Source organism: Tenrec ecaudatus, chromosome 1 (assembly GCF_050624435.1).
Source record: "Tenrec ecaudatus isolate mTenEca1 chromosome 1, mTenEca1.hap1, whole genome shotgun sequence".
NCBI lineage: Eukaryota > Metazoa > Chordata > Mammalia > Afrosoricida > Tenrecidae > Tenrec > Tenrec ecaudatus.
Window position 1 is genome coordinate 120,964,545 of NC_134530.1, and position 25,617 is coordinate 120,990,161.

Consider the following 25,617-nt stretch of genomic DNA (forward strand, 5'->3'; position numbering starts at 1 on the left):
TCAACACAGGGAATCCAGGATAGATAAATCCCTCAGGGACAACAAGGAAAGTAGAGATACCAGGAGGATAAGGGGAGGGTGGGGGCAAAAAGGGGAATCGATCACAAGAATCAATCTAGATCCCTTTCCCAGGGGGACGAATAACGGAAAAGTGGGTGAAGGGCAACGGAGAACTAAGCAAGTTATGGAAAAACTAATCTATAACTTATCAAGAGTTTGTAAGGGAGGGTAGGCGGGGGAGGGAGGGGGAAGAAATGGGGAGCTGATAACAGGCTCAAGTGGGAAGAGAATGCTTTGAAAATGATGATGGCGGCATATGTGCTAATGTGGATGACACATTGGAGGAATGTATGGATTGTGATAAGAGATTTAAGAGCCCCATTTTCTTTTTTACAAAAAGAAAAAAGGCAATCACTTCTAAGTCCAGTTAATGGTTACATTTTCTTTCTCTTTTTAAAAATAGGATCGGAAGCTCCATGGCACGGCTCAGCAGATGCTCCAGGACAGCAAGACAAAAATAGAAGTTATAAGAATGCAGATTCTTCAGGCAGTACAGACCAATGAATTGGCTTTTGATAATGGTGATGCAATAAAGATAAATTCGCATTTTTTAATTAATGTCAGTGCCAGTTAGGCATGTATTAGGATGTACATACAGTGCGAAATAGATTTTAATATGAAGTAGGTGTTCACATTTAGGAGGAGAGGAGGCATTATGTAATGATGTATACTTCAAATATTTATTTACTCTTCATTTTAAAAGAAGTTAGCAACCTAGAATGTATGTCTTTATTTTAATGTATTTCCAAATACATTCTAAATTTTACAAATTTGTTGCCCATTTAGAATATGGTTTGTTTTGTTATTTTTTATTCCCCCCCCCCTTTCTTTTTAATTCCAGAGGGCTGTATAATATGAACAGTCTTATGATACTTCAACATGTGGCTATATTGACATATATAGTTATAATTATTTTAGATATATGATAGCTAAAATGGAAAGTTCTGAATTTTATTGTATCTATTAAATATTGTTTTTAGTGTTTATTGTTTAAAGGTATAACTTTTATTTTAATGTTATGAAAATTAATTTTATTTTTCATTATTTAACCCCCTTTTAAATTTATATTAAGTCAATAGATGGTTCCATTAAAGTTTTTATTTATTTTTTTCCCCTCTAGCAAAACCTGTGATAAGCCCTCTTGAACTTCGTATGGAAGAATTAAGGCATCATTTCCGGATAGAGTTTGCTGTAGCAGAAGGTGCAAAGAATGTGATGAAATTACTTGGCTCAGGAAAAGTAACCGACAGAAAAGCACTTTCAGAAGTAATTTTAAATTAAAACATTGACTAAATATATACATCATTAAAAATGTGACTGTTTAAATGGTAATAATTGTATTTCCTGTTCAAGGCTCAAGCAAGATTTAATGAGTCAAGCCAGAAATTGGACCTTTTAAAGTATTCATTAGAGCAAAGATTAAATGAACTTCCTCGGAATCATCCCAAAAGCAGTGTTATAATTGAGGAGCTATCACTTGTTGCATCACCAACACTCAGTCCACGTCAAAGTGTGATATCTCCCCCAAACCAGTATAGTACGTTGTCCAAACCAGCTGCATTAACAGGTATGTAGCACATACTCCATGACTGTTTTTCCTCTGCATTTTTGTTCATATCTAGTTTTGGTTTAATCAGTGATAGGGGAAAGGTGACCCAGACTGATTTTAAAAGTATGGTAAAATACATATAACAAAATTTACCATTTTGAAGTATATATTCAGTATCATTTAGTGTATTCACAGTATTGTATAATTATTACCACTTTCTAGTTTTAGAACATTTTCATTGTGCAAAAGAAAATCTTGTGCTATTTAGTAGTTGTTTTCCATTTCTTTCTCTCCTCAGCTAATAGCAACCACTAATTGACTCTCTGTCTCCTTGGATTTGTCTATTCTAGGTAGTTTAGATAAGTGGAATCATAGTGTGTCTGGCCTTTTGCTTCTGACTTCATTCACTTAGTGTAAGGCTTTTAGTGATCTTCTGTGTAGCAGCATATTTCCATTCTTCATTCCTCTTTATGACTGAACCATTGTATGGACATACACCATGTATTTTTTCTTTGGTAAATATGTTTATCATAAAATATTTTCTACATTTAGTGACAGTAATTATATTTATCATGAAATATACTGCTTAGTGACATTAATTATAATTATCATATTGTTGTAACCATTACTATTAACTGTTTCCATTTTTTCCATCACTCTTAATAGAAGAAGTTCAATGGTCTTTTAAGCATTGTGTCTCCTTATGTCCCTCCCACTCTCCCCTGGTAAATACTGTATATACACTATATTTAATTTCGCCATTGATTATTTGCACAGCACTTGGCTTGTTTTTACATTTGGGTATAACGAGTAATGCTATGTACATTTGTATGTAACTTTTCTTTGAACACTTGTTTCCAGTTCTTTGCGATGCATAGCTAAGAATGGGATTATTGGATTGTATGGTAATCTGTACCTTTATCAACCAGAGAATCATCCAGCCATTGTCCTTGTGGTTGCACTATTTCATATACTCAGACTAATAATATATAAGGGTTACAATTTTTCCACATCTTGCCCACACTTGTTATCCCTTACAATCCTTAGTATAAATTATAGCGATACTAACGTTGAGTCACTGGCTGCACGATCGGCACTTCAAACCCACCAAATGAGACTGTCTGTTCCCATGAAGTTTAGCAGTCTTCGAAACCCTGAATGGGTTTCTCTGAGTTAGAATTGTTTTAATGGCACTGGATTTGGGTTTGGGGAAATCACTGATGTTGAGCATCTTTCATGTCATCACTGGTCATTTGTTTCTCTTTGGAGAAATATCTATTAGAGTTCTTTGTTCATATTTTAATTGAAGTATATCCTTTTGTTTGGTAGACATAAGAGTTCTTTATGTGTTATGGATATATATACATACCTTTATCAGACACAATCTTTAAACGTGTCTCTTTTTGTGTGCTTAGTCTTTTAACTCTCTTGATAGTGACATTTAATGAACCAAAGTTTTTTCATTTTGATGATGTAAAATTTATCTATTTTTATTTTTTTTTTAATTACGTCTATTATTTTTGGTGGGGAGGGGGATATATATAAGAACACGAAGACTTGTTTTTTCCTTAGGGTTTTATAGTTTTCGTTCCCATATTTAGGTCTTTAATCCATTTTCAGTTAACTTTTCTATGTTGTGTGATTAAAGGGTTCGTCGGCATTCTTTTGAATGCAGCTACACCTCTTGAGCTAAATTTATTCTTTTTTTTTTGACATGGTTATAATAAGGGCTGTTTTCTTAATTTTCTCTTTATTACTGAACAAAACCACACCTGCTGCTGGCGAGTTGATTTTGACTTACAACAATCCTATAGGACAGGCAGACCTGCCCGTGTGGAGGTTCCATGGCTCGGTTACCTTTACTGAAGCAGAATGCCACATCTTTCTCTCACAGAGCAAGCTAGTGGGTTCAGAAAGCTTGGCCTTTCAGTTAGTAGCCAAATGCTTAACTAGTGGGCCATTAGGACCCCCTGCTTATTGTGAGAGTGTAGAAATACAACTTATTTTGGGGTGTTGATCCTGTATCCTTCAACGTTGCTGAATTTATTAGCTCTGAGGATTTTAATTAAGAACTTGTTTATATATAATATTACTATATCATCTGTCAACTAATATTTTTATTTCTTCCTTTCTAATCGGATCACATTCTCCCCCTTACCACATTGCTTTAATATGAACTTCTAGTACTAGGTTGAAGAGAAACAGCTGAAGTTCAGTCATCCTTCCTTGTCTTATTCCTGATCTTGTAAGGAAAATTTTCTTTTTCATCATTGAGTATGATGATATTGATCGGAACTTTTAATGCCCTTTATCTAATTGAATAAGTTCCCAAGTAAACAACATGGGGGCCAGATTCAACCACCGCTGGCTTCCCTTTTGCTATGTGGCAGAGGTCAGATGGGTCTCCACCCTCCCTCTTTCGCTACCTATTCTGACACCAACCGTTCCGTGCTGGGTTGGATAATCTGTTGCAGCGACCACACAGAACTCACGATCAAGATTCATAATTAAGAGGGTTTGTTAAGGAAGTTAGCAAGTTACCAGATCAGTAAACAATTAAAATATAGTCATTGATCCACAGCAACAACTCTCTTCTCGTGTCCTCGGCATCTTAGCTCCATGGCCCTGCCTCTGTTGGCTGCCTGCTTGACCTCACAGTCTTGTAGTCTTGGTGCTGCTCCTCTGTTCTGTCTCATCATCTCCAGGCTATAACCTTTGGTTCCTCTAGTCTTGGCCTCCACTATTGTAGAGATCTCAAATGTGCTCTGCTGCTTCCAGTGGTTCTAGGATTTCTCTCTGCTTCTGAGATGACAGTAGAGGTGGAGTTTTTGTTATTCAGCCGAGCATACCACCTATGAAAACAAAGTTGGTTTACATCCTCTACTAACATAAAGATCTAGTCCCACAATTATCCTGTCTTTCAGTATAGCATAGATTCTTTCCAAAATGGGATTATTGCCACAGACACACAGCCAAGAATTTATAATGGATCACTTAAGGAATTATGGCTAGAAAGGCCATATTAATTGGCTATATATCAGTCCCTGTCTATTCTTAGTTTGAATGTTTTTATAATGAAAGGATGTTGGATTTGTCAAATGCTTGTTTTCCATTAATTGAGACAACATGGATTTTTTTCTTTACTATGTTGATGTATGTAAGTCCTGGTGATGTGGGTAGTTACACAGGATGCCAGCACCAAGGATAGTAGTCAAACCTACCCATCACTGCTTGAGAGAAAAGATTTCCTGCTCCCATGAACATTTAACATCTCAGACCCCCTAGGGAACAGTACTACTCTGCCCCATACAGCGTCACAAGTCAAATCTGCATGCGGTTGGTCACTATGGATGTGTATTACATTGATTTTGTAATGTTGGACTTTTTCATTCCAGTTGGTTTTGTTTCATCATCTTTTTATATGCTACTGTGTTCTAATTGTTGAGTTTTTATTTTGAGGATTGGTACTTCTGTATAAGGACATTTGTCTCTGCTTTTCATTTATTTTGATGTCTGACTTTTGTGTCAGAATATTGTTTATTTCATAGAATGAATTGGAAAGCATTCCTTTTTCTAATATATTTTGAAAATGAATATGTATTGATTCTTTTAAGTTTTTGTTATAATTTACCAATGGAACTCTCTGATTCCAGAATTTGCTTTTCTGACATATTTTTTATTATATTATTTAATCTTTCTGAGGACAATGGTGATTCAGCTGTAGAATTCTCAACATCAGGCAGGAAACCTGGATTCAGTTCCTGGACAAAGCATGTGATGTATCATTTCAGGACCCATTTATTACTGCAGGCTATGTACTGCGAACAGGTTTGAGTGGCACTTTTAGACTAAGACTACAGAAACGGGCTGGTGCTGTGCATTCAAAAGCCAGTGAGAACCTATGGATCCCTGCGGTCTAGTCCACACCAATCATGGGGCAAGGTTGAGCCAGGTTTTCCTCTGTCGTGCAGGAGACCACCAAGTGGCTGACTTGACTGCAGCTAAGCTTCACAATGTTTTGTGTTTACTTTTTCAATTCCATTTGTGAAACGTTCACAGCTTCCTCAGGTAGCTGTTCAGATTTTCTTCTTTTCTTGAATGTTTGGGTTTGTTACATGGTGTTTTGTTTGATTTTGACATTAATTTGTCAGTGAATAATTTTGCATAATCTCTTATTTCTGTAAGAGCAGCTGTAATGTCTCATTTAAATTTTAGTAATCTGACTATCTTTCTTGGTCTACATAAAGACTTCTCTATTAATTTTTTTTAAATACACTTTTGCTTTTGTTGAATCTCTATTGTTTTTCTGTTCCTTATTTATCTTACCTCCCCTCTAGCTTATTACTTTCTTTCTTCTTATAGCTTTGAATTTAGTTTGCTTCTCTTTGTATAGTTTTTAAAGGTATAGTTAGACTAAATTATTGATTTGATATCTTTTCCTTTTTCTTTTAATGTAGATCTGTTAGATAAACATCTTTCTTAGACCTTTTAGGTGAGCATCTCTCTTAGCATATCTTTTATTCTGTACCTTAAATTGTGACATGCTCTGTTTTGATTTGAATTCACCTCAAATTCTAATTTTCTTTGTCATTTCTCATTTGGCCCATTAGTTGTTTAAGAATGTATTGTGGCATTTATACATACAAGAGGACTTCAATAGGTTTATATAACCTTTTATCTTTGATATAATTTGCTCACACACTTTATAAAATTGAGTTTTCTAAATTTCCACCTGTTGATTTATAATTTTAACTCATTGTCAGAGAATATACTTCATATGATTATAGTTTTTTAAAATTGACACATTTCATGCTTTAATGCATAGTGTATCTTGGAGGTTATTGCATATGCATTTGGGATTGATGTACATCTTGCTTTCATTTGATGGAGTGAGTTAATTTGCGTGTGTATTTTTTTAAGATGGATTAATAATGTTCAAGTTCACTACTTCTCTATTGATCTTCTGTCTAAATAGTATATCTGATATTTAACGTGTAATTTTGACATCTCCAACTATTATTGTAGAACTGGCCACTTCAACCTCCAATTCTGTCACCTTTTCTTCATGGTGTATATAGGGCATATAGGGTCAGTGAAGAAATGATGTTGTTAGGTGAATATACAACTGTTCTATCTTCTGAATGTATTGAATCTTTTATCATTATCTAATCTTTGTTTTTAAGAATGGATTTTGAATTGAACTCTGTCAGATACCAATTTAACCATTCCAGGTTTCTTTGGCCATTGAATTGAATTTTTAAAACCTTCCAATTTCAATCTGTTTTTGTTTTTATGTCTAAAAATTTGGATTGTGATTTATCATTCAGTCTACCAATCTGTACCTTTGAATGGAAAGTTTAATGCATTTACATTCAGGTTACTACTGTTGAAGGAGGACTTTTGCTATTTTCTTTCTCTAAATTCTATTTTTTTCTCTGAATTCCTCTCATACAACCTTTGTTTAAATGTTTGATTTTTTCCAGTATAACTTTTTGATTCCATTGTTTTCTTTATTTTTTTCAGTCACTTTCTTAGTGTCTATCCAGATAATTATATCTAGTACCATAAGTATTTATAACACTCTAACTCAGTCCAGCCCTGCTTTATAGTAACAGTTGTTTTTATGTTGAACCCATGATTATAGCCACTGTGTCATTTCATCTTTTTCACTGACCCTCTGCCAAGCATGAGACCTTTCTCCAAGAACTGGCCCTTCCTTGGACCCTGTCCGAAATACAAGAGAGCATTGCCATCCGCACTTGTAAGGAGCAGCCCCAGCTCTTCTCCCTTCAAGACAAGTGTGTTCATTTGTGTTCCCACTCAGGCCGCGGTCCCCTTTCATTACGACCATAGTACATTGTGTAGCCTTTGACATAATTTATAACTATTGTTTTATGTGTTTGCTTTTAAATCTTAAAAAGAAATAATTTTATTGGGGGCTCCTACAACTCTTATCACAATCCATACATACATCCATTGTGTCAAGCACATTTGTATATTTGTTGCCATCATCATTCTCAAAATATTTGCTTTCTGTTTGAGCCCTTGGTATAAGCTCCTCATTTTTCCCCTGCTTCCCCTCTCCCCCTCCCTCATGAACCCTTGATATTTATTATTATTATTTTGTCATATCTTATCCACTCCCTTCACCCTCTTTTCTGTTGTCCATCCCCCAGAGAAGAGGTTATGTGTAGATCCTTGTAATCGGTTCCCCTTTCTTATAGGAAATACAAGAGGGAATTACAAGCCAGAATCTATAGTACTGATTTTTACACTTACGTGTGTAATACTTGACAAGTATTCATTATTTCTTTTTTTCTTAATCATTTTATTAGGGGCTCATGCAACTCATATCACAATCCATGCATACGTGATTCTATTGGCTTATCTTTGATTTTGCTGCTTATTTTTCTGCCTTCCCAAGTTCTGTTGAGCATCTCTAATAAACTGTTTTCATTCTGCTCTCTAGCTGCAGAACTGCATGCTGTTTGGTTAGTTTCTATAGTTTGTGCCTTTAGCTCAGTATTCTTTAATGTTTAGATCTTTTTCTTTCTCTCCTTTACCTCGTTGTACATGGTTTCTACTAGCTCTCTGAGCATATTTGGTGCTGTTTGATTTAAAGCCATTGTCTAGTAAGTTCATAGTCTTCCTCTTGGACAGCTTTTGTTATTTTTTTTGTCTGAATGCCCCATAATTTCTCTTTGTATGTCAGATAATTTTTCCTTGCAACCCATGCATTCTGGATATTAGAATTTGGTAACTCTAGAGATCAATCTCCCTTCCAAGGAGATTTGTTTTCGATGCTTATTTTGGGTTGTAGTTGTTTATTTAGTGACGTTTTCTATACTATTTCTGTAAAGATTGTATTCTTTGTCAAATATGAGTCTTTTGTCTGTTTTGGTAGCTAGTGATTAGACAGTGATAACAGTTGGAAATATAATAAAAGTCATTCACTTTTTAGTTTTCTGGGTATTGGGACACACATAACTTTAACACTCAGGCAGGCAGTTCCAGCTGGGCCTTCTCCTGCACTCACAGCTCAGACAGAACTTGAAGATGAGCCACAAGTGAAAGCTTCATATATCTTTTCCAAGAATGCTTCTCTCCTGGATTTGTACATAGTTTTCTTGATTCCTAGAAATATATGGAAACTTTACAGTGTTCTTATTTCCTAAAGTATCTTGCTCCTTAGCTTTTCTTCCAAGACTTTTTGACTTTTCTGATGTCACCAATGGATTATCTTTATGTCCAGGCTTCAGCGGCTGCTTCACTGGCCTTCTGATGTTTATGATAATACCAGCATCACGGCCACTACTCACAAAACCATTTATTGCTCTGCTCTAATAATTTCCTAGTTAGAAAAAATAAAGGTGAACCTTTTGCATTAGTCTTTTAGGGAGCCCTAGATATGAACTAACAACCACATTTCTTAAAGGATAGTTTCTCTGCTTTATCTTTTCATCTGGAACCTGCATTGGGAACACAAGCTAGCATTCTTACTTTTGACTGTCCATTACTGTTATTGTCAGTATTTCCACCCCACTCTTTTCTCTGATGTCACCTACAAAGATTAGTATGTTCACGTGACAATTTTGATTACATAGACTACCTCCAGCTTCAGAATTCTAGAGCTCCCTGTCTCTGTTAACATTAATAAGGGCCTCACCTTAATAATAGTTATTCAGTATCTAAAGTTATGAAAGAGTTCCTCAATATTACATACCATACTTTCATATCCTAGTAATTTGGAATATTATTAGTCATCTTTATATGTGACAAAGTTCTACATTAAAACTCAAAGAGACAAATTAATATTTAAGTTCACTAATACCACAATTTTGGATCAGTCTAATATAGTTTGCAAATTGAGTTCCTAAATCTTGTAATGTCACATGAATTCACAGAGAAGAGCGCAAGATACCATTATGTTTTTTCTGTTTTGAGGCAAATACAGCATTGTTACACACTGGGCAGTAACCGTTATAGCTATTAGCTCAAGGTAGTTATAGTTTTAACATTAGGTGAGCTGTATTCCTTTTGATGTCTTATATTGATGAAGCTGAGATTCCTTGGTTGTTGTTTTAAACCAATCCAAAATAATAATCAGATTTTGAGAAGTTGTATAGTATCGTATAGGCACAGGTATATGACTAGATATAATCATGGTTATTTTAAATGATATAATTTACTTTTTCCATTTGTATTATTGTTTTCAATGGCTATTGAATAAAGAGAACTCTTTGACAAATATTTTGACCTAGGGACAGCATGAGACAGCTATTGAAATATTAGGCCAACATGAATTGAGAAACCTTAGGAAACCTCTGGTATAACCTTCTACTCTGTGTTACTTGTTTACTTTCCCAACCGCATTTTATAACTTGTACCATAAATCTTCTCTTGCCATCACACTGATTTTTGCACTTTCCCACTATTTGATTTCTCAGAGAAGAAAAAAGAAACACTGCTGTTGAGTCCATTCCAACTCATGGCGACCCAATAGAACAGAGCAGAACTGCCCGTTTGGGTTTCTGAGATGTTTTTAAAATCTACCGGAGCAAACAGCCTCCTCATCTTTATCCCACAGAGCCACTGGTGTGTTCAGACTCCTTACATGTTGTAGCTCGGTCCACTATGTCAGTAGGACTCAAATCTGTTTCATCATGTAAATATTTAATGAGCCTAATATATGTGTGTGCATGTGTGAGTTATGGGCACATCCCCTTTACATCACAGTTGGAACCTAGATTTCCGAAGAACAGAAACTTTGCTATCTTCTTACATGTAATCCTGGTCTGTGTGCACAAGACATTTTCTGACTTAGATATTATTTGATGATTAGCCACAGGTGTTATTTTGTACTTATGGAGCTCTGGCGACACTGGGATTAATGTTGAACTGTTTAACCACAAGATGGGCTGTTCAGATTCACCATCCTCATGAGAGACAGATGCAACTATCTGTTCGTGTAAAGATTTACAGTTGTGAGTGGGAATCAACTGAGAGCAGTTAATTTGGTTAGGAGTGTTTGTGCCTTTTGTCTAATTCTCATCACCGTATCAGTCAATGATAAGTACCTTGTCCTCAGGAAACTGAATGGTTTGTTCATTTAAAAGAGAGACTTGGAGTGGGGATTTATCTTATTGTAAGAAAAGTTGGGGGGGGGGCTCAAAAAACAAGGAAAAGTTAGGAAGCTGCATTGGAGAAACTCAAGAAGTTGGTTTGTTGTCCTTTTCTAGTTTGATTTTCTTGTTTTTTTCTTTTCATAGCAAATACCTTTTTAAAAAAATTTTTAATCGTTTTTTTAGGGGCCCTACAACTCTTATCACAAGCCATACATACATCAATTGTGTACATTCATTGCCCTCATCATTCTCAAAACATTTCCTCTCCACGTTATGTCCTCATTTTTCCCTCCCTCCCTGCTCCCTCATGAACCCTTGATAATTTATAAATTATTTTTCATATCTTGCCCTGTTCGACGTCTCCCTTCATCCACTTTTCTGTTGTCTATTTTGATTTTCTTTCTCAACTGAACTGTATATATATATATATATTAGTCTAAAAGGAAGATCTCACTATTAAGATATTTTAGTTATTTTTGTTAGGTTTTGTTTTCTTTTTTGCCCGCCTTAGGTTTATTTATGCCAGTTGAACAGGAACATACCAACTCCATGGAGATGGCAGCCTGAGGGCCACACCTGTCCCTCTCGTACTTAGGTGGAGAATTCTACTTTGTGGGAGCTTCAGCTGGGGTCGAGGCCTTGAGCTGGCAGAGCCTCAGACTCTTGGCAATACATGCTCAGGCCCGCTTGCCAAGCTTGCGTGGGCAATGTGAGCCCTTCGACTGAGCTTGTGGATGACGCCCATTAGGATCTGAGCATTGGCCTTCTTAGGCCTCTCAAGAGCCTTGATAGCTTCGGCATGAACATCTATGGCCTTGGCGTTGTAGACTTCCACTTTCTTCAGCCTCTTCTTGTGCTTCTTGATCAAGCCATGTTCCTCGGGACCATGGGATCCACCCCTAGGAGATTCATGTCATTGTGATTGGGGTTTCTTGATGCCATTTCTACACCATTTTCGGGATTGGTTATACACGGTGTAGTTCTTGGAGTTGGCTGTGTCTGCCCTGACACCTGCTGTTCCCAGAGACCAGAAGAGCTTTGGGTTTGTTTTTTTCTGATTGTTTGTTTTCTCAATTCTTAAGGTTTAACTTGAGACGTAGTCTAAATGTGGAGACTTAGACCATGATGAGAAATATCCCAATAAGCAATTAGATATAATAAAATATTAACGCACATAAATTGAGGGATATTTTCTGCCCTGGAGGAGCCCTGATGGGGTAGCTGTTACGCAGTGATCTACTAATCACAAAGTCAGTTTGAGACCACAGTCCATTCCGCATGAGAAAGACTAATCCATTAAGAGTTACAGTCTTGGAACACAGATGGGCATTTCATCCTATGGGGGGTTCAGTGTGAATTAGAATTTACTTGATGGCAGTGACTGGATGTTTTGTTTTGGTTTTTGAATCTGAGTTTTTCATTGCATCTCATTATTTGTTATTTGTGTCATCTATAAGTTGGTTTCTCTTATGGTTGTATGATAGTGATATTGGAATTTATACATCTATTGCTAGGCATAACGTATAATACTATTTTTCATTCCACAGTCTTGGAAATTTACTAATTTTTATTCAATGAGATTTCCTCAGAATTTAAAATGTTAATTTTGCCAAGACAAAAATATCCAGTTAGTATAATGAATACATAAAGGTTTTTCTAGATAATTAAATATAAGTTTTCTAATTTAACTTATTTTCATGGAAGTTGTAGATACTGCTTATGAATATAAACATTTGTTCATTTGCTTGTGCTCAAATTTCCATATTCTGGGTGATGAAAGTTAAAAATATAATTATAAGTGATTTCTAATACGGTTATTATATATGCAGTTGCAATTCTATCACCTCATAAAAGAAACCTCTGGATATTTAATAAAGATATTAAATTCCTCCAGATTTTTTGCCTACATGAAAACAGGTGTTGAATATTGTCATGTCAAGACATATTAAAATTACTAAAATATTTAATAAGCTACCAGGCTTTAAAGTAGTAGCCAGATGTTTTCAGTTTCCCCAAGATGACTTTTAGAGCCTAACATTTAAAGTAGAAGTGAGGTAAAGTTGGCAGTGTAGTAAAAAACAATAAAAATTACATGAATTCAACAAGTTGTTTCTACTGAGGAGGAAAAGTTCACTACATACCTATTCCTTACTTATTAACTTCCTCCTTATCGGACATTTTGAATTTACAGCAATTGTAAAATAATCTGCTGTATGCTATTTGGCCCTTTAAAGAATGACGTACATCTGACAATAATTCGTGCTGAGGTGCCGAGCAACACTGATGGTGATTGTTCGGATTACATGTCAGGGCAGCCTGCTCCGTTCTTATCCTCGGGAACAGATCTCTCAGTATATGCGTGCTGCAGAAAAGCGTGGTGAAGGAGTCAAATAGCTCTGGGCTATCAGCACGTATAGCATTTGAGCCTGTATAATCCAAGAACTGTCAATAATTAAATCTAAGATCAGAGAAAGGAAATGGAATTAGAGATTAAATTCTGAATAGTCAGTTTTCAGAAAGGTGTGACTAACAATGAGAGCCCAAAATATATTTGTAGTGTCTCTCTGGATTAAGCAGCTAGGGAATCCCCTCCAACCATGGACAAGGGATGGAAACAATGTTGCTCTCAGAGTTCCTGGGAAAGTAGAAGAATCCAGGTGTAGTTAGGGTAAAGGTATCTCACCTATTTTAAATTTGTTCTAGTTTTTAATATAATTAGAATGTGCCCTAGTATGGTTTACTTATGTTTCCTTTACTTTAATGTCTTAGATATGAAAGCTTTATCATCGTATGTGGATATTTTCAACTCACCCCCCCCCCCAGTAGAAGTTATTTTCTTTATTTGTACTACTTGTCATCAGGGATTTCACAACCTTAGACATATTATTAGGCCACTTGAAGTTAACCTTACAGTTCAGTTATTCATGATCCTCCACCCCTCTCTATGCTTTCTGCGTGTGTGTGTGTGTGTGTGTGTGTGTGTGTGTGTGTGTGTGGTTTTGATTGTTCTGTCTTCAAGTTCACTTACCTTTTATTTTGCAGCAGCGCTGGTGGCTAGGTAGTTACACATTCCAGCCACTCTGAGGGAGTAAGGCAAGGCTTTCTACTCCTGTAAACAGTAACAGTCTCAGAACCCCAGAGAGTCCTTAAATGAGTCAGAATCGATACAGGTCACTGTAACTGGTGTAAGTTAAGCATTGTGCTGCTATACCTACAAGGTTCACCCCCGCCAGCTGCTGCAAGAAGTACAGGACTAATTGCTGCCACAAAGATTTTCAGTCTTGGAAATACTATGCAGTGTTGCTATGTGTTGCAATTGACTTTAACTGTGGGTAATCTGCAACTAATGAGTCTTAGTGACGTTGGGTAAGGGCAGCAATTTGAGCACACCCGCTGCTACTAGACAACGCTGAAGCTTTCTGCTTCTGTAAAGATGTAACACCTTGCAGCTCCTTCCTATATGAGGTTGCTGTGTTCTTGTTGTTGGGTACTATTGAGTCCGCTCCGACCTATAGCGACTCTATGCACAACAGAATGAAACACTGCACTGTCCTGCGCCATCCTTACAGTCACGACTGAGATTGAGCCAATCAATGCAGCCACAGTGTCAAACGTCTTCTAGAGCTCCTTTCTCTTTTTCACCACCTCCACTTTATCAAACGTGATGTCCTTCTCCAGGGACTGATCTTTCTTGACAGTATGTCCAGATGAAGTCTTGCCATCTTTGCCTCTAAGGGGCAGTCTGGTCTTCTTCCAATAAAGATCACTTTCTCCTTTTAGCAGTCCATGGTGTTTTCAATATTCTTCAGCACCACAATTTATTCAGTGTCCAGCTTTCACACGCATATGATGCAATGGGAAATGCCATGGCTTGGAGCAGGCATGCTTTAGTCCTCAAAGGAACATCCTTGCTCTTCAGTACTCTGAAGAGGTCTTGTGCTGCCGATTTACCTAAGGCTGCTTCCATGTGCATTGATTGTGGTCCAAGGAAGACAAAATCCTTGATAGCTTCAACTTTTTCTCTACTAATCATGATGTTCCCTTTTGGTCCAATTGTGAGAGTTTTGGACTTCCTTGACACTGAGCTGTAATCCATACTGAAGGCTACAGTTCTTGGTCTTCTTTGGAAAGTGCTTCAATACAGCAAGCAAGGTTGTGTCATCTGCATATCTCTGGTTGTCATCAGGCCTTCCTTCAGCCCTGATGCCACATTCTTCTTCGTATAACCCAGCTTCTCTGATGATTTGCTCAGCATACAGAGTGTATGGTGAGAGGATAGAACCCCGGTGCACACCTTTCCTGATTGTAAGCCATGCAGTGTTCCCTTGTTCTGTTCACACAACTCCCTCTTGAGCCATGTGCAGGTTTTGCATGAGCACAATGAAGTGTTCTGGACAGTTGAATACCTTTGTACAGTCAGTGAAACACAAGTAAACACTATCTGGTAGTCTCTGCCTTGAGCCAGGATCCATCTTAAAAAAAAACAAACACATTTGGCCTTGCTGCACATTTGTTTGTTTGTTTAAATAAAGAGCATTTTATTGGAGGCTCTGACAGTTCTTAGAACAATCCATTCATCAATTGTATCAAGCATGACAGTATATATGTTGCCATTATTTTATTAACTTTTACTTTCTATTTGAGCCTTTCGTATCAGCTCCTCATTTTTCCCTCCCACCCTCATGAGCCCTTGATACATTATAAATTATTATTTTCTTATCCAAGATCCAGCTGACATCAGCAGTGATATCACTTGTTCCATGCTTTCTTCTGAATCTGGCCTTAACTGGCAGTTCCCTATCAGTGTACTCCGGCAACCAATGTTGATTGATCTCAAGCAAAATTTTACTTGTGGGCAATATGAATGATACTGTTCTTTATTTTGAGCATTTTGTTGTGTCACCTTCCTTTGAAATTGACACAAATAGGAATCTATTTCAGTCATTTGGCCAACAAACCGTCTTCCAAATTTTTTGGCATACTTGGGTGAGTGCTTCCAATGACGTCCGGGTCTGCTGTGAGTCAGAATCAACTCAGTGGCAGTAGATACTGATTTTGAAGCTGCAACTGAACTCTGGTGGCACGGTTGTTAAGCATTTGGCTGATGTTCAAAAGGTGTGATTCAGACCCATCAGCCATGAGACAGCCTTCGAAATACTGTGTGGGGAGTTGTACTCTGTCCCACTGGATCACAATGGCTTAATAATTCCTTCCCTTTAAGTTCGATGGCACATCACTTCTGTGATAAAAGTATGTTGTCAAAAGGAATTTTGCAGATATAAATATAGTTACTGGTCTCTTTACTCTCAGTCAATAGGAAAATTTCCTATCTGTGCCATATATTATCCACACATATTCTTTAAAAGCAAAGCTTTTCTCCGGTGACAGACAGAGAAGTTAGATTTGAGTCACGAGAAGAGTTCCTGCTTGCCATGTGAAGAGCAGGGCACATGATGAGGAATTGAGATGTCTCCTTTTGAACGCCCAGGTATTGGCCTGTAAGAACATGGGGAGGTCCCCTCCATGCACTGTCTCCTGGAAACTACGGAGAGGATGCCGGGCAGTCTTAAGGTTTTTCCCTTTTGTTCCTCATCTCTCCAGGTTTCACTCTTTTATCACCTGAAATATAATATCTTTAAAACTAGTTTTTAATATGTTATTTCAATGTTTTAGTTGTTTCAGTTGAACACATACATCCAGTAATTTTTGCTGGTTCTTAGTTAGAAAATAAAGTCCTTCCGTTATTTTAAAATTATTTAAAATTAATTTTTAAATAAAATTAAGTTTTGATCATTTAATAGAATAGCCCTTATCAGGAAATGGTCTTCTGAAAAGTAATATGCCTGTGGTGTCTGCAGCTGCTGAAGTGGTGGTCAGGAAGTAGGCTCCTCAACTTGGCTTCTGTTAGCTCTGTAGTAGAAAGCACCTTCCCCACAGTACATCAGTGCAAGCCTGAAGAAAAAAACATCTTCTACCTAAGTCCTGGTATATCAGTTATGCAAAAATACCACTTAGGGAGGCCATCTTTAGAAGATTGTAGATGAACTCAGTCTCAACATATTATCCCCCAACTTGCCCTTCAAGTTCTTCAGTTTGATAAGGCTACAAATTCAGTGTTGGCTCAGAGGGTCAGGAACAGAATCAATTTCAGGAGCTCTTCAAATGCATATAGTTTATGGGATAATGTGTGGACTTATATTTTTAATGCTGTTGAATTCATAGAGGTGATAGAACTTATTAAAGCAGATAAAGTGAAAATTATAGCGTGTGATGGTAAAAACACTGGCTCCAATACTACAGAACTATTATATAATTTTTAAATGGCTTTTTCATGCCATCTATTATTCACTGATTTTTGAAAAGAAGAATAGCAGCGACTTCAGCAAAGCAGAGATGACTGCATGGTGTTATACTAGCAAAGAGTTTTATAACTGTAGCCTCTCAGACCACCTCTGTTATACAGCATGGGAAAACTGAACTGTCTTTAATGACATAAGTTGTTGCCTTCCTACAAGCATTTTGCAATTAATTTTAAAACATAAAAATGGGGGGGTAAATAATTTTTAAAAATAAATGAAACATTAATATATATATTTAGTATATACACTGGTTTTTTTGTTTTTCTTTTAAAATACTAAAGCACCATGCTATTTTGCATACATTAAGTCTAGCTTAAATAAAAATTGAACCACAAAAATAAAGATCGAGCCACCTTTCCAGGTAGCCTAGCTCATTTTTCTCATTTTCTTATGAACTCCTTTAGTACTTGTGTACTTAAGTAAATTGCAGTTCCTTCATTCCTAGATAATTATAATTCACAATTAATTTGACTAACCTATTGAATTGAAAATTTAATGTAGTTATTTTACATTTAAAATACAAAAAGTGTACAAGTTGCATAAGGAGAAAATAAATCGTATGAAGTTTTTTCTTTAACTATAAGAGGGCACACCCAAAAAAACCCAGAATGTTTTTTCAAAGCTATGTATTTAAATTTTTTTTTTACAAAACAACCTTTTCATCTTCAAAGTACTATCCAGTACACTTAATACATTTATCAAATCTGCTATTCCATTTTTGGAAACATTTTGCAAGCTCGTGTGTTTGGATGGCTGACAGCACCTCATCGCTTTTTTCTTCACCTCTTCTATGTCATCAAATCGCTGTCTTTTCATGTCCCTCTTCATTTGTGGACATGAAGTCAAATGGAGTGAGATCAGGTGCTTGGGGCAAGAGAGGCATGTTGTTTTTTGCCCCAAACCTGGCACACTGAGATAGATGGCTATGTGAGCAGGTGCGTTCTCATAGTGGCAAAACCAGCCCCCAGTCTGCCGCAAGCCAGGCCTCTTTTGTTGCACACTGTTAACGCAATCTTTTCAGTACTCCTATACTTAAGTTGTTTCCTATAGTGCTGTCCTTGTTAGCTATGTTCAGTGTCACAACAGTTTCTGCAGCGTTTTTCATGAGCAGAAAATAAACTTTCACAACTGCACACTGTTCTCTTAAATCAGCCATCACAAACAAACGAGGTTCCAGGGAATCTGCTGCTTTGGTGAAGAATTTCTCTGTGATGAGAGAACCTTCCCAGGCAACACCACTGGGTGCAGTAACACAGAGGGAGTTGTGCGCCTAGCGGGAGGAACACAATGTGTGATGGTTGTGCTCCAACCAGAGCAGTTCTGTTTTTTGAAGGGAATAATACCCCCTCCTATGAGGAGGCTTCAAAGTTTGTGGTAATTCTATTTTAATTCCATTTTTCCATGAACTTCTGAAAGTTCCTTGTTTCTAACTTTTGTTTGTTTACTACAATAAACATGTTATTTTAATTTTCTCTGTTGCGTGCTTTAGCTATATGATTCTGCAGTTTTTCCATATAACATAGAAACAAGTATTCTACATGAATTCAGCCTCTGACTAATCCCCTCTGACCATAGGCCAGGGAGGTGAATACCTTTGCTATTGTGCAGCACGCATTGGAAAGTAGATTGTTGCAGATGCAGTTAGGTTAAAATTGAACATTTTATCATTTGATCTTCCTTTTCGCAGATTTAAATTTATTCTAGTTTTTAATATTTTCTGCTTTTCTGTGTGGTTTTCCTCTGTTTCACTTTGTTATTGTTAGGTTTGTTTTGATTTTTAATATTTTTCTATATGTAGAATCCAGTAAGTGGATTAATAGTTTCCTGGGGGTGAGGTTGCGGTAGGTGGGGTAGGTAACAATGATGAGTATAAGAACAAAGAAAATGTTCTAAAGTTGTGATGACTGTACAAATCTTAATATTGTTAAATTGTACAATTTATGAATTAAATGCCAATAAAACTTTTTTTAAAAAGAAAAATATTCAGATACATAGGATGTTTGTAGAGCTTGGTTTGTTTTAAGCCCAACAGACGCTCTTTGTACACTGTGTTCTTTTTAATAACATTTATTATTGATGACTTTTTATTATGACTTTTCCATAGATTTTACTGATTTTCGTAGGAAAAGTAATTACCTCACAGTTCCTTGGGGGTAAATAGTTGTGGTTATTTTAGCAGTTTTCTAATTTTCAGTAGGTTACTAATTGCCTAATTCTGTATATTAAGCATTGATTTCTTACTTTACATTTGTTTATGCTAACAGGTACTTTGGAAGTTCGCCTTATGGGCTGCCAAGATATCCTAGAGAATGTCCCTGGACGATCGAAAGCAACATCAGTGGCACTACCTGGCTGGAGTCCAAGCGAAACCAGATCATCTTTCATGAGCAGAACGAGTAAAAGTAAAAGTGGAAGTAGTCGAAATCTCCTAAAAACGGATGACTTGTCCAGTTCAGTAACCAATTTTTAAAAAAGTATTTAACAAATTAGAGGACTTGTGTAAGGCATGGATGACTGTGGGAACAATGGAGAATGGAAAGAGTCAGAGTTAAACAAAAACTTAAAATTATAAATTCCACAATTTTAAATATTAAAATTGTAATAACAGGAAATAAAAGGCAACAAAGTAGTTTTTTACTGAAATTATACTAGAAAACTAAATGACATATTGAGTATCAATCTTTATGCCAAATGAAAGGTACACAGGTAGATGTATACTTACAGAAACACTTATAGATTCTATATAGTTCTGTGACACTTTAAAGCTAGCATTTAAATTTTGAAAATATGAGTACTAACCACTCCTAGATCCAGCATAATTACTAAGATACCAATTTAGTAGCCTAATGAAGGCTGATGTGGGTATATGTGTTCCTGGTGGACACTGTGTGGGATGGCAAACTAACACTGGATTATAGAACTGACTGCATACTTGGGTTTTATGGCACCGGGACAATTCAGGATAGAGGGCTATGTGCATGTGACCTAAGACTCAAGGCTGCAGTATTGATTGTGGAACCTTATTGTCGAAGATTAGTAAACTTTGGTTGCTATTGAACCAGCTGTACTTGTATTTTAAAACTTTCTAAGCAATATTGTAAATTTTAATTGCAGATGATGTCTGTGCTGTTTTGAAGCTAGATAATACTGTGGTTGGTCAAACTAGCTGGAAACCCATTTCTAATCAGTCATGGGACCAGAAGTTTACACTGGAGCTAGACCGGGTAAGATATAAAACTTTTTATTTTATTTAGAATTTTTGCTATTTTTAGAATTTATTTAAGGAGCTTTACTCTCAACAGGATGAAATACGAATTTAGATATCTTTGACAGTTCTCATCTGATGATTTATGCATGAAAATCTTTTGCCTCAATAACTTTTATGTCCACCGTGTTTTAAAGATGTGCAGTTTATATCAGCCTGAAAGGTTGGCAACTGGGTGAATACTGATTGTGAAATATAATTATTTATTTTAGTAATCTAACTACTAAGGTGGCTTTTGTGACTTGAAATTTATAGGTTATATTCTCAAAGCTGGCTTTGCAGTGGGTTGTCTGACTAAAATACAGTCTGTGCTGGTAGAACCTAACAAAAATTGACTTGGTTGGTCCACAGTAATTTTAAAACCATGACAGTAACCTTTATTATTTAAAACTATTTATGTGTGGGAATACAATATTAAAATTGAATCAAAATTTTAAACCTTCATCCATTTAATATATTTATATAAAGATTGAGGGTGCATCTTTTAAAATTATATATAATAAAACAGATTTACAATGCTTAATGATAAGATTTTTTTAAATGTTTGGCAATTGTTAACTTCAGCCTCTACTTTTATAGTGTTTTTCGAATATGTCTTTTCCTTCATAGCCAGTACTCTGATTCACCCCATCAACAGTACTTACTTTGGTTTATGCAGAAGACCTCTTTTAAGTGTTTTTTAAAATGTCCCTTCGAGAAGTAAAGTGTAACTGAACCAACCCATAACTATTTTCAGTGGCCACCTAGGCATGCAATAGCTGGACAGTGAGTACAAAGACCGAACAGTTGATGCATTCGAATTATGTTGAAGAACAATATTGACTATACATGGGCTGCCAGAAGAATAAACAAATCTGCCTCGGAAGAAGTACAGCGAAAGAATGTTCCTTACAAGCAAGGATGGCAAGACTTCATTTTGACAGGAGGGCCCAATTCAGAGAAGAGTATGTCATGCTTATGAGTAAGCTTAGAAAAGCACCACGGCCATCGACTGCTTGCCTATCCTAGCAGCCTTAGGTCAGGTAGAGCTGTCCTGTGAGCTTCCAAGACTGTCACTGTCGGTGCGAGCAGAAAGCCCTGCCTTTCTTTTGCAGAGCAAGTGGCGGTCGAAACATGTCCTCATTCCTTTATTCACCATTCGTGTATCTGAAGAAGAAACGTCTGCACAACTCCTCTGTCCACTTTGTACTCAGGTTGTCTTTGTGTTGTTGAGTTTTAGTACATTGTATGAGTATATTGTATGTTCTAGACACTCAACCTGTCGGCCATACGAGGGGCTTCCAAAAGTGCCTAGAAACAGAATGAAAAGATAATGGAGTGCTCCCTCACACTTCTTGAAACCTTCTTCTGTGGTATCTTATTTCTAGTGCTGCTACGGCTAATACCGTAAATAGATGCCTTTAACAAGCAAACCTATTCCTCACAATCTGGAAGCCTAAGTGCAAATGTAGGAAGTGGGCTCTAGGAGAAGGCTTGCTATACCAGGATCAGTCCACAATACGAATACTCAGCCTCCGGTTCTCATCCATGTGCCCGCAAGTCAGTTCTAGCTCACAGCAGCCGCACATTCAGCAAACGAACACACCTCCCCTTCCGGCGCCATCCTCACAGGCTTCCTTATGTTTGAGCCAATTGGTGTAGCACGATGTCAGTCATCTTTTTGAGGATCTTCTTCCTTTTCCTCCCTACTAAAGAAGAGCAAAGAAGAATCGATGAATTTAACTTATGCTGCTGGAGAAGCACATTGAAAGTACTATGGACTTCCAAAAGGACGAACAAACTCATTTTTGAAGAAGCACTTCCAGAATGTGCCTTAGAAGCAGAATGGCGAGACTTGTCTCATGTATTTTGGGTAGATTCTCATATGTGCTTTGATTTATTTCAAGCAAAACATGTTGAAACATGTCTCTGCCATCAGGAGATGGCGGCAGATAAGGTTTGTCAGCAATATACTTATGCCCTGTTACGGTACCTTCAAACAAAGATCCAACTAAAATAGTTGCTTCTGAGGAGATTGGCTAGGCTAGTTGAATTCAAGAGAGGTCAACTGTTGGGTGGGTGGGGGAGCTCCAAAAGGATTTTCTGGAGGGACCCAGAATGATCTTGGGGGTTTAATATGTTTCACAAAAAAATTAAAAAATGAGTTGATGAGGGAGGGAAAGTCTAGGAAAATCACAGGAGTGTTCGCATCACGACAGTGCGCCTGCTTATTCTCTGATGATAACCAGGGCTGTCTTGCGTGAATTGTATTGGGAAACCATACCTCCTCTACCCGAGAGCGCTGCTTTCACCCCTTTCGACTTAATTTTGTTCCCAAACTCAAATAACGTTGAGAAGGAATACAATTTGAGTGCCCCGAGGAGCCTAACACTGTTACCTGGATGTTGTGTGAATCAAGTAGTTCCGAATGCGGTGGGGGGGTGGTGGTGGTGGCAATAAATGGAAGCACCATCTTCAGAAGTGGATAGAACTTGATTTGTATTTTGAATTTTCTGTCTAATAGAGGTTTCTGGTATTTAATAATGCTTTTGTACTAACCCTTCTAAAGGGACCTCTTTGTCTCTTGTAGCAAAGTTTTTACTTAAAATCCACTTTGTCTGATGTTTTACAGCCACACCACTCCTTTGGCTGTGACTTGTATAGAATTTTTTTCTATACATATAGTTTTTTCACTTTACTTTTTTTTTTTAAGTCTTTCCACTTTCACCCTCTGTTTTGGATATAATGTATTGCAGTTTAAAAAAAATCAATTCTGTCTTTAGATTGGGGATTTAATCTTATCTGTCTTTAAATAAAAGAGTATCTAGTAATTGCTGATACGGAATGATTTATATTATTTTGCTGTGTGTTTTCTAAGTGACTTATATTCTCACTGCTATTGCGTCTATCCTGACTCATAATGACTATTTCTTTCAATACTACTGATATAGTGTTGAGTTGATTTTTTTTCCAATGCATTATTTCTGACCCTCTCTTTTGTGTATATTTTTAGATAGATTATTTTGTTGTTTATTTGGGCTTTTTGTCAAATTTATAGCACTGAGGAATTGTTTTGTGTCATAACAGTGTGCTTAATGGTAGCAAATTAAAACTTCATTTTCAGTTAATGCCAGCTTAACTTCAACCTTATACATGCACCCTAATTCTGTACCAGTCTTCTCCACCCTTATTGAGGTACCCCCCTCCAATACACCATTACACATAATTTGTATAACAACAGAATTCATACTTTTAAAAGTATATTTGTTGTGATAAAGCACAACATATATACTTAAAGCAGGACATAATATATAATTACCAACCTTAAATTATATAACATTGATTTTTATGTGCCAGTTAAATTAATTTTGGTGTTGATTGATTTTCTATGCATGACTTTAAATTATTGATTTCTTTTCAACCTGAGAGACACCTTTTAGTTTTAATGTAAAACATATCTAATTGTAATGAATTCTCTTGACTTTTGTGTGAGAGTATTTTAATTTTGCCATCATTCTTGGACATGGAATTTTTGCTTGGCAGTTCGTTTCTTACAGGGCTTTTAAATAGATCATTCCATTATCTTCTGACCTGAAATTTTTCTGAGGAGAAATTGCGCTATGTCTTGTTGAGGGTTCTTTATGTTTGATGATTTGCTTTTCTCCCATAGCTTCCAGTATTTATCTTTCATATTTGAGAGTTTGATAAGTGTCTTGGTACAGTTTTCTTTTAATTTATCTTATGTGCAGTGTGGTGAGTTTGTGTGTATAGATGTGTTTCTAATCAAATATGGAAGTGTTTTGCCATTACTTGCTCAAAGTTCTGATCATTGCATGATTCGCTGAGGGGTCTCCCATAATTCTGTTAGATACTCAAGTACACTGTCTTCAAGTTCTGTAATGAATTTGCACTTCAACTTCAGTTCTCCAGCTGGACCCCACAAAACATTTCATTTAAATTACCGTGTCTTTCGATTCCAGTAATTCTCTGTTCTTCCTTTCATTATGTTGTCTTTGTTTTAAAACTCATTTTGCTTATGTATTATTTTAATTGAGCTACACTTGAGCTGCAGGTGTGTACTTGATAGCCATGCAGTCTCATCATGTAAAATCTAGAGGGTATTTTCACTGGGGTAGATACTTGCAGGTATGTAAGTTTACTAGAAACTATTAAAAAGGCCAAAACCAAACTATTATGCTTTTGTAGTCAACTGCAACTCCTATTAATTACTGTTAGACACATAATCTTACGACAGTGGTGATCTACAAGTGGATGCTTGGCTAATCATAAGGCAATCACCAGTGTGTGAAGGAGAATGAGTATATATAAGTATATATAAGTCTAACCAGTATTTTATGTGTGTATATTTACCTTTGCTGCCAATATAGCCATGACTGTGGTGGAGCTTAACAGCGGGTGGGAATTATAGACAAATCCAAACATTTTGAGGGATTAGTTGGACGGGGGCTCAGAACCATAGCCTTAAGTGACACCAATTGACATAAGATAGTTCAAAAAGGACATGTTCTACATAGAACTTTGGTGCTCACAAAGTATCAAAAGCTTATGAGTAGCCATTTAAAGTGTAAATAGTGCACTCCTCCACCTGGAGGAAAGAAGAGTGATGGAAATTTGGAAGACATAGAATTACGTAATTCAGTGGATTAATAGACCACACGAACATTAGTCTCCACAATCGTGAGACCAGAATAGACAATGTCCAGCTACTGCTACCAACAGTACTGCAAAGGGTCACATTAGACGATCCTGGATAAAGGGAGACAAATGTGAAACAGAATTGAGAATTCTAAGAGACCAACTTACTTTACTGGTCAGAGAGGGTTTGGTCTCTCACCACCACCCACCCTGAATTATGACCTTTAATCAACTTTGAGGTCTGGTACCCAACTCCACTTTGTGTCAGAATAATGAAACATTTAAGATCACAAGACACCATTTACTTAAGGACAAAGTTCAAAAGGTTAGAAAAGAAGAGATGGGAAAAAAAGAAACACAGAAAGAGGAGTAGGGTAAGTGAGGTTACATTTAGGGGATTGCAATGGGTGAGTTAAAACAAAATGTGTATGAATTATTGAATGTAAATAAGCAGTGTAGTATAAATTATGAATTCCAAATGTGTATTTTCTTCCAACTTATTTCCCAAGATCACTTTTCCAAAATATTGTAACCATGTCTTGAATGTAGTATTATGGTACTAGTGCCCAACCCTCTTATATCTGCTTGACATTTATTGTTCTTAAAATAATTATAGTCCTAAAA

General features: G+C 36.6%; 1 protein-coding gene and 1 pseudogene across 1 annotated transcript in view; both read left to right on the plus strand.

Annotated features, from left to right (window-relative positions):
- Positions 1-25,617, plus strand: part of PKN2 (protein kinase N2) — a 132,901-nt gene that overhangs the window by 73,123 nt on the left and 34,161 nt on the right. The window contains exons 4-8 of the mRNA XM_075558070.1: positions 464-581; positions 1,181-1,326; positions 1,414-1,627; positions 19,358-19,543; positions 20,208-20,317. Coding sequence (XP_075414185.1) covers positions 464-581; positions 1,181-1,326; positions 1,414-1,627; positions 19,358-19,543; positions 20,208-20,317 — 774 coding nt within the window. The remainder of the gene's footprint in view (positions 1-463; positions 582-1,180; positions 1,327-1,413; positions 1,628-19,357; positions 19,544-20,207; positions 20,318-25,617) is intronic.
- LOC142429110 (transcription initiation factor IIA subunit 2 pseudogene) lies at positions 16,201-17,054 on the plus strand (annotated as a pseudogene).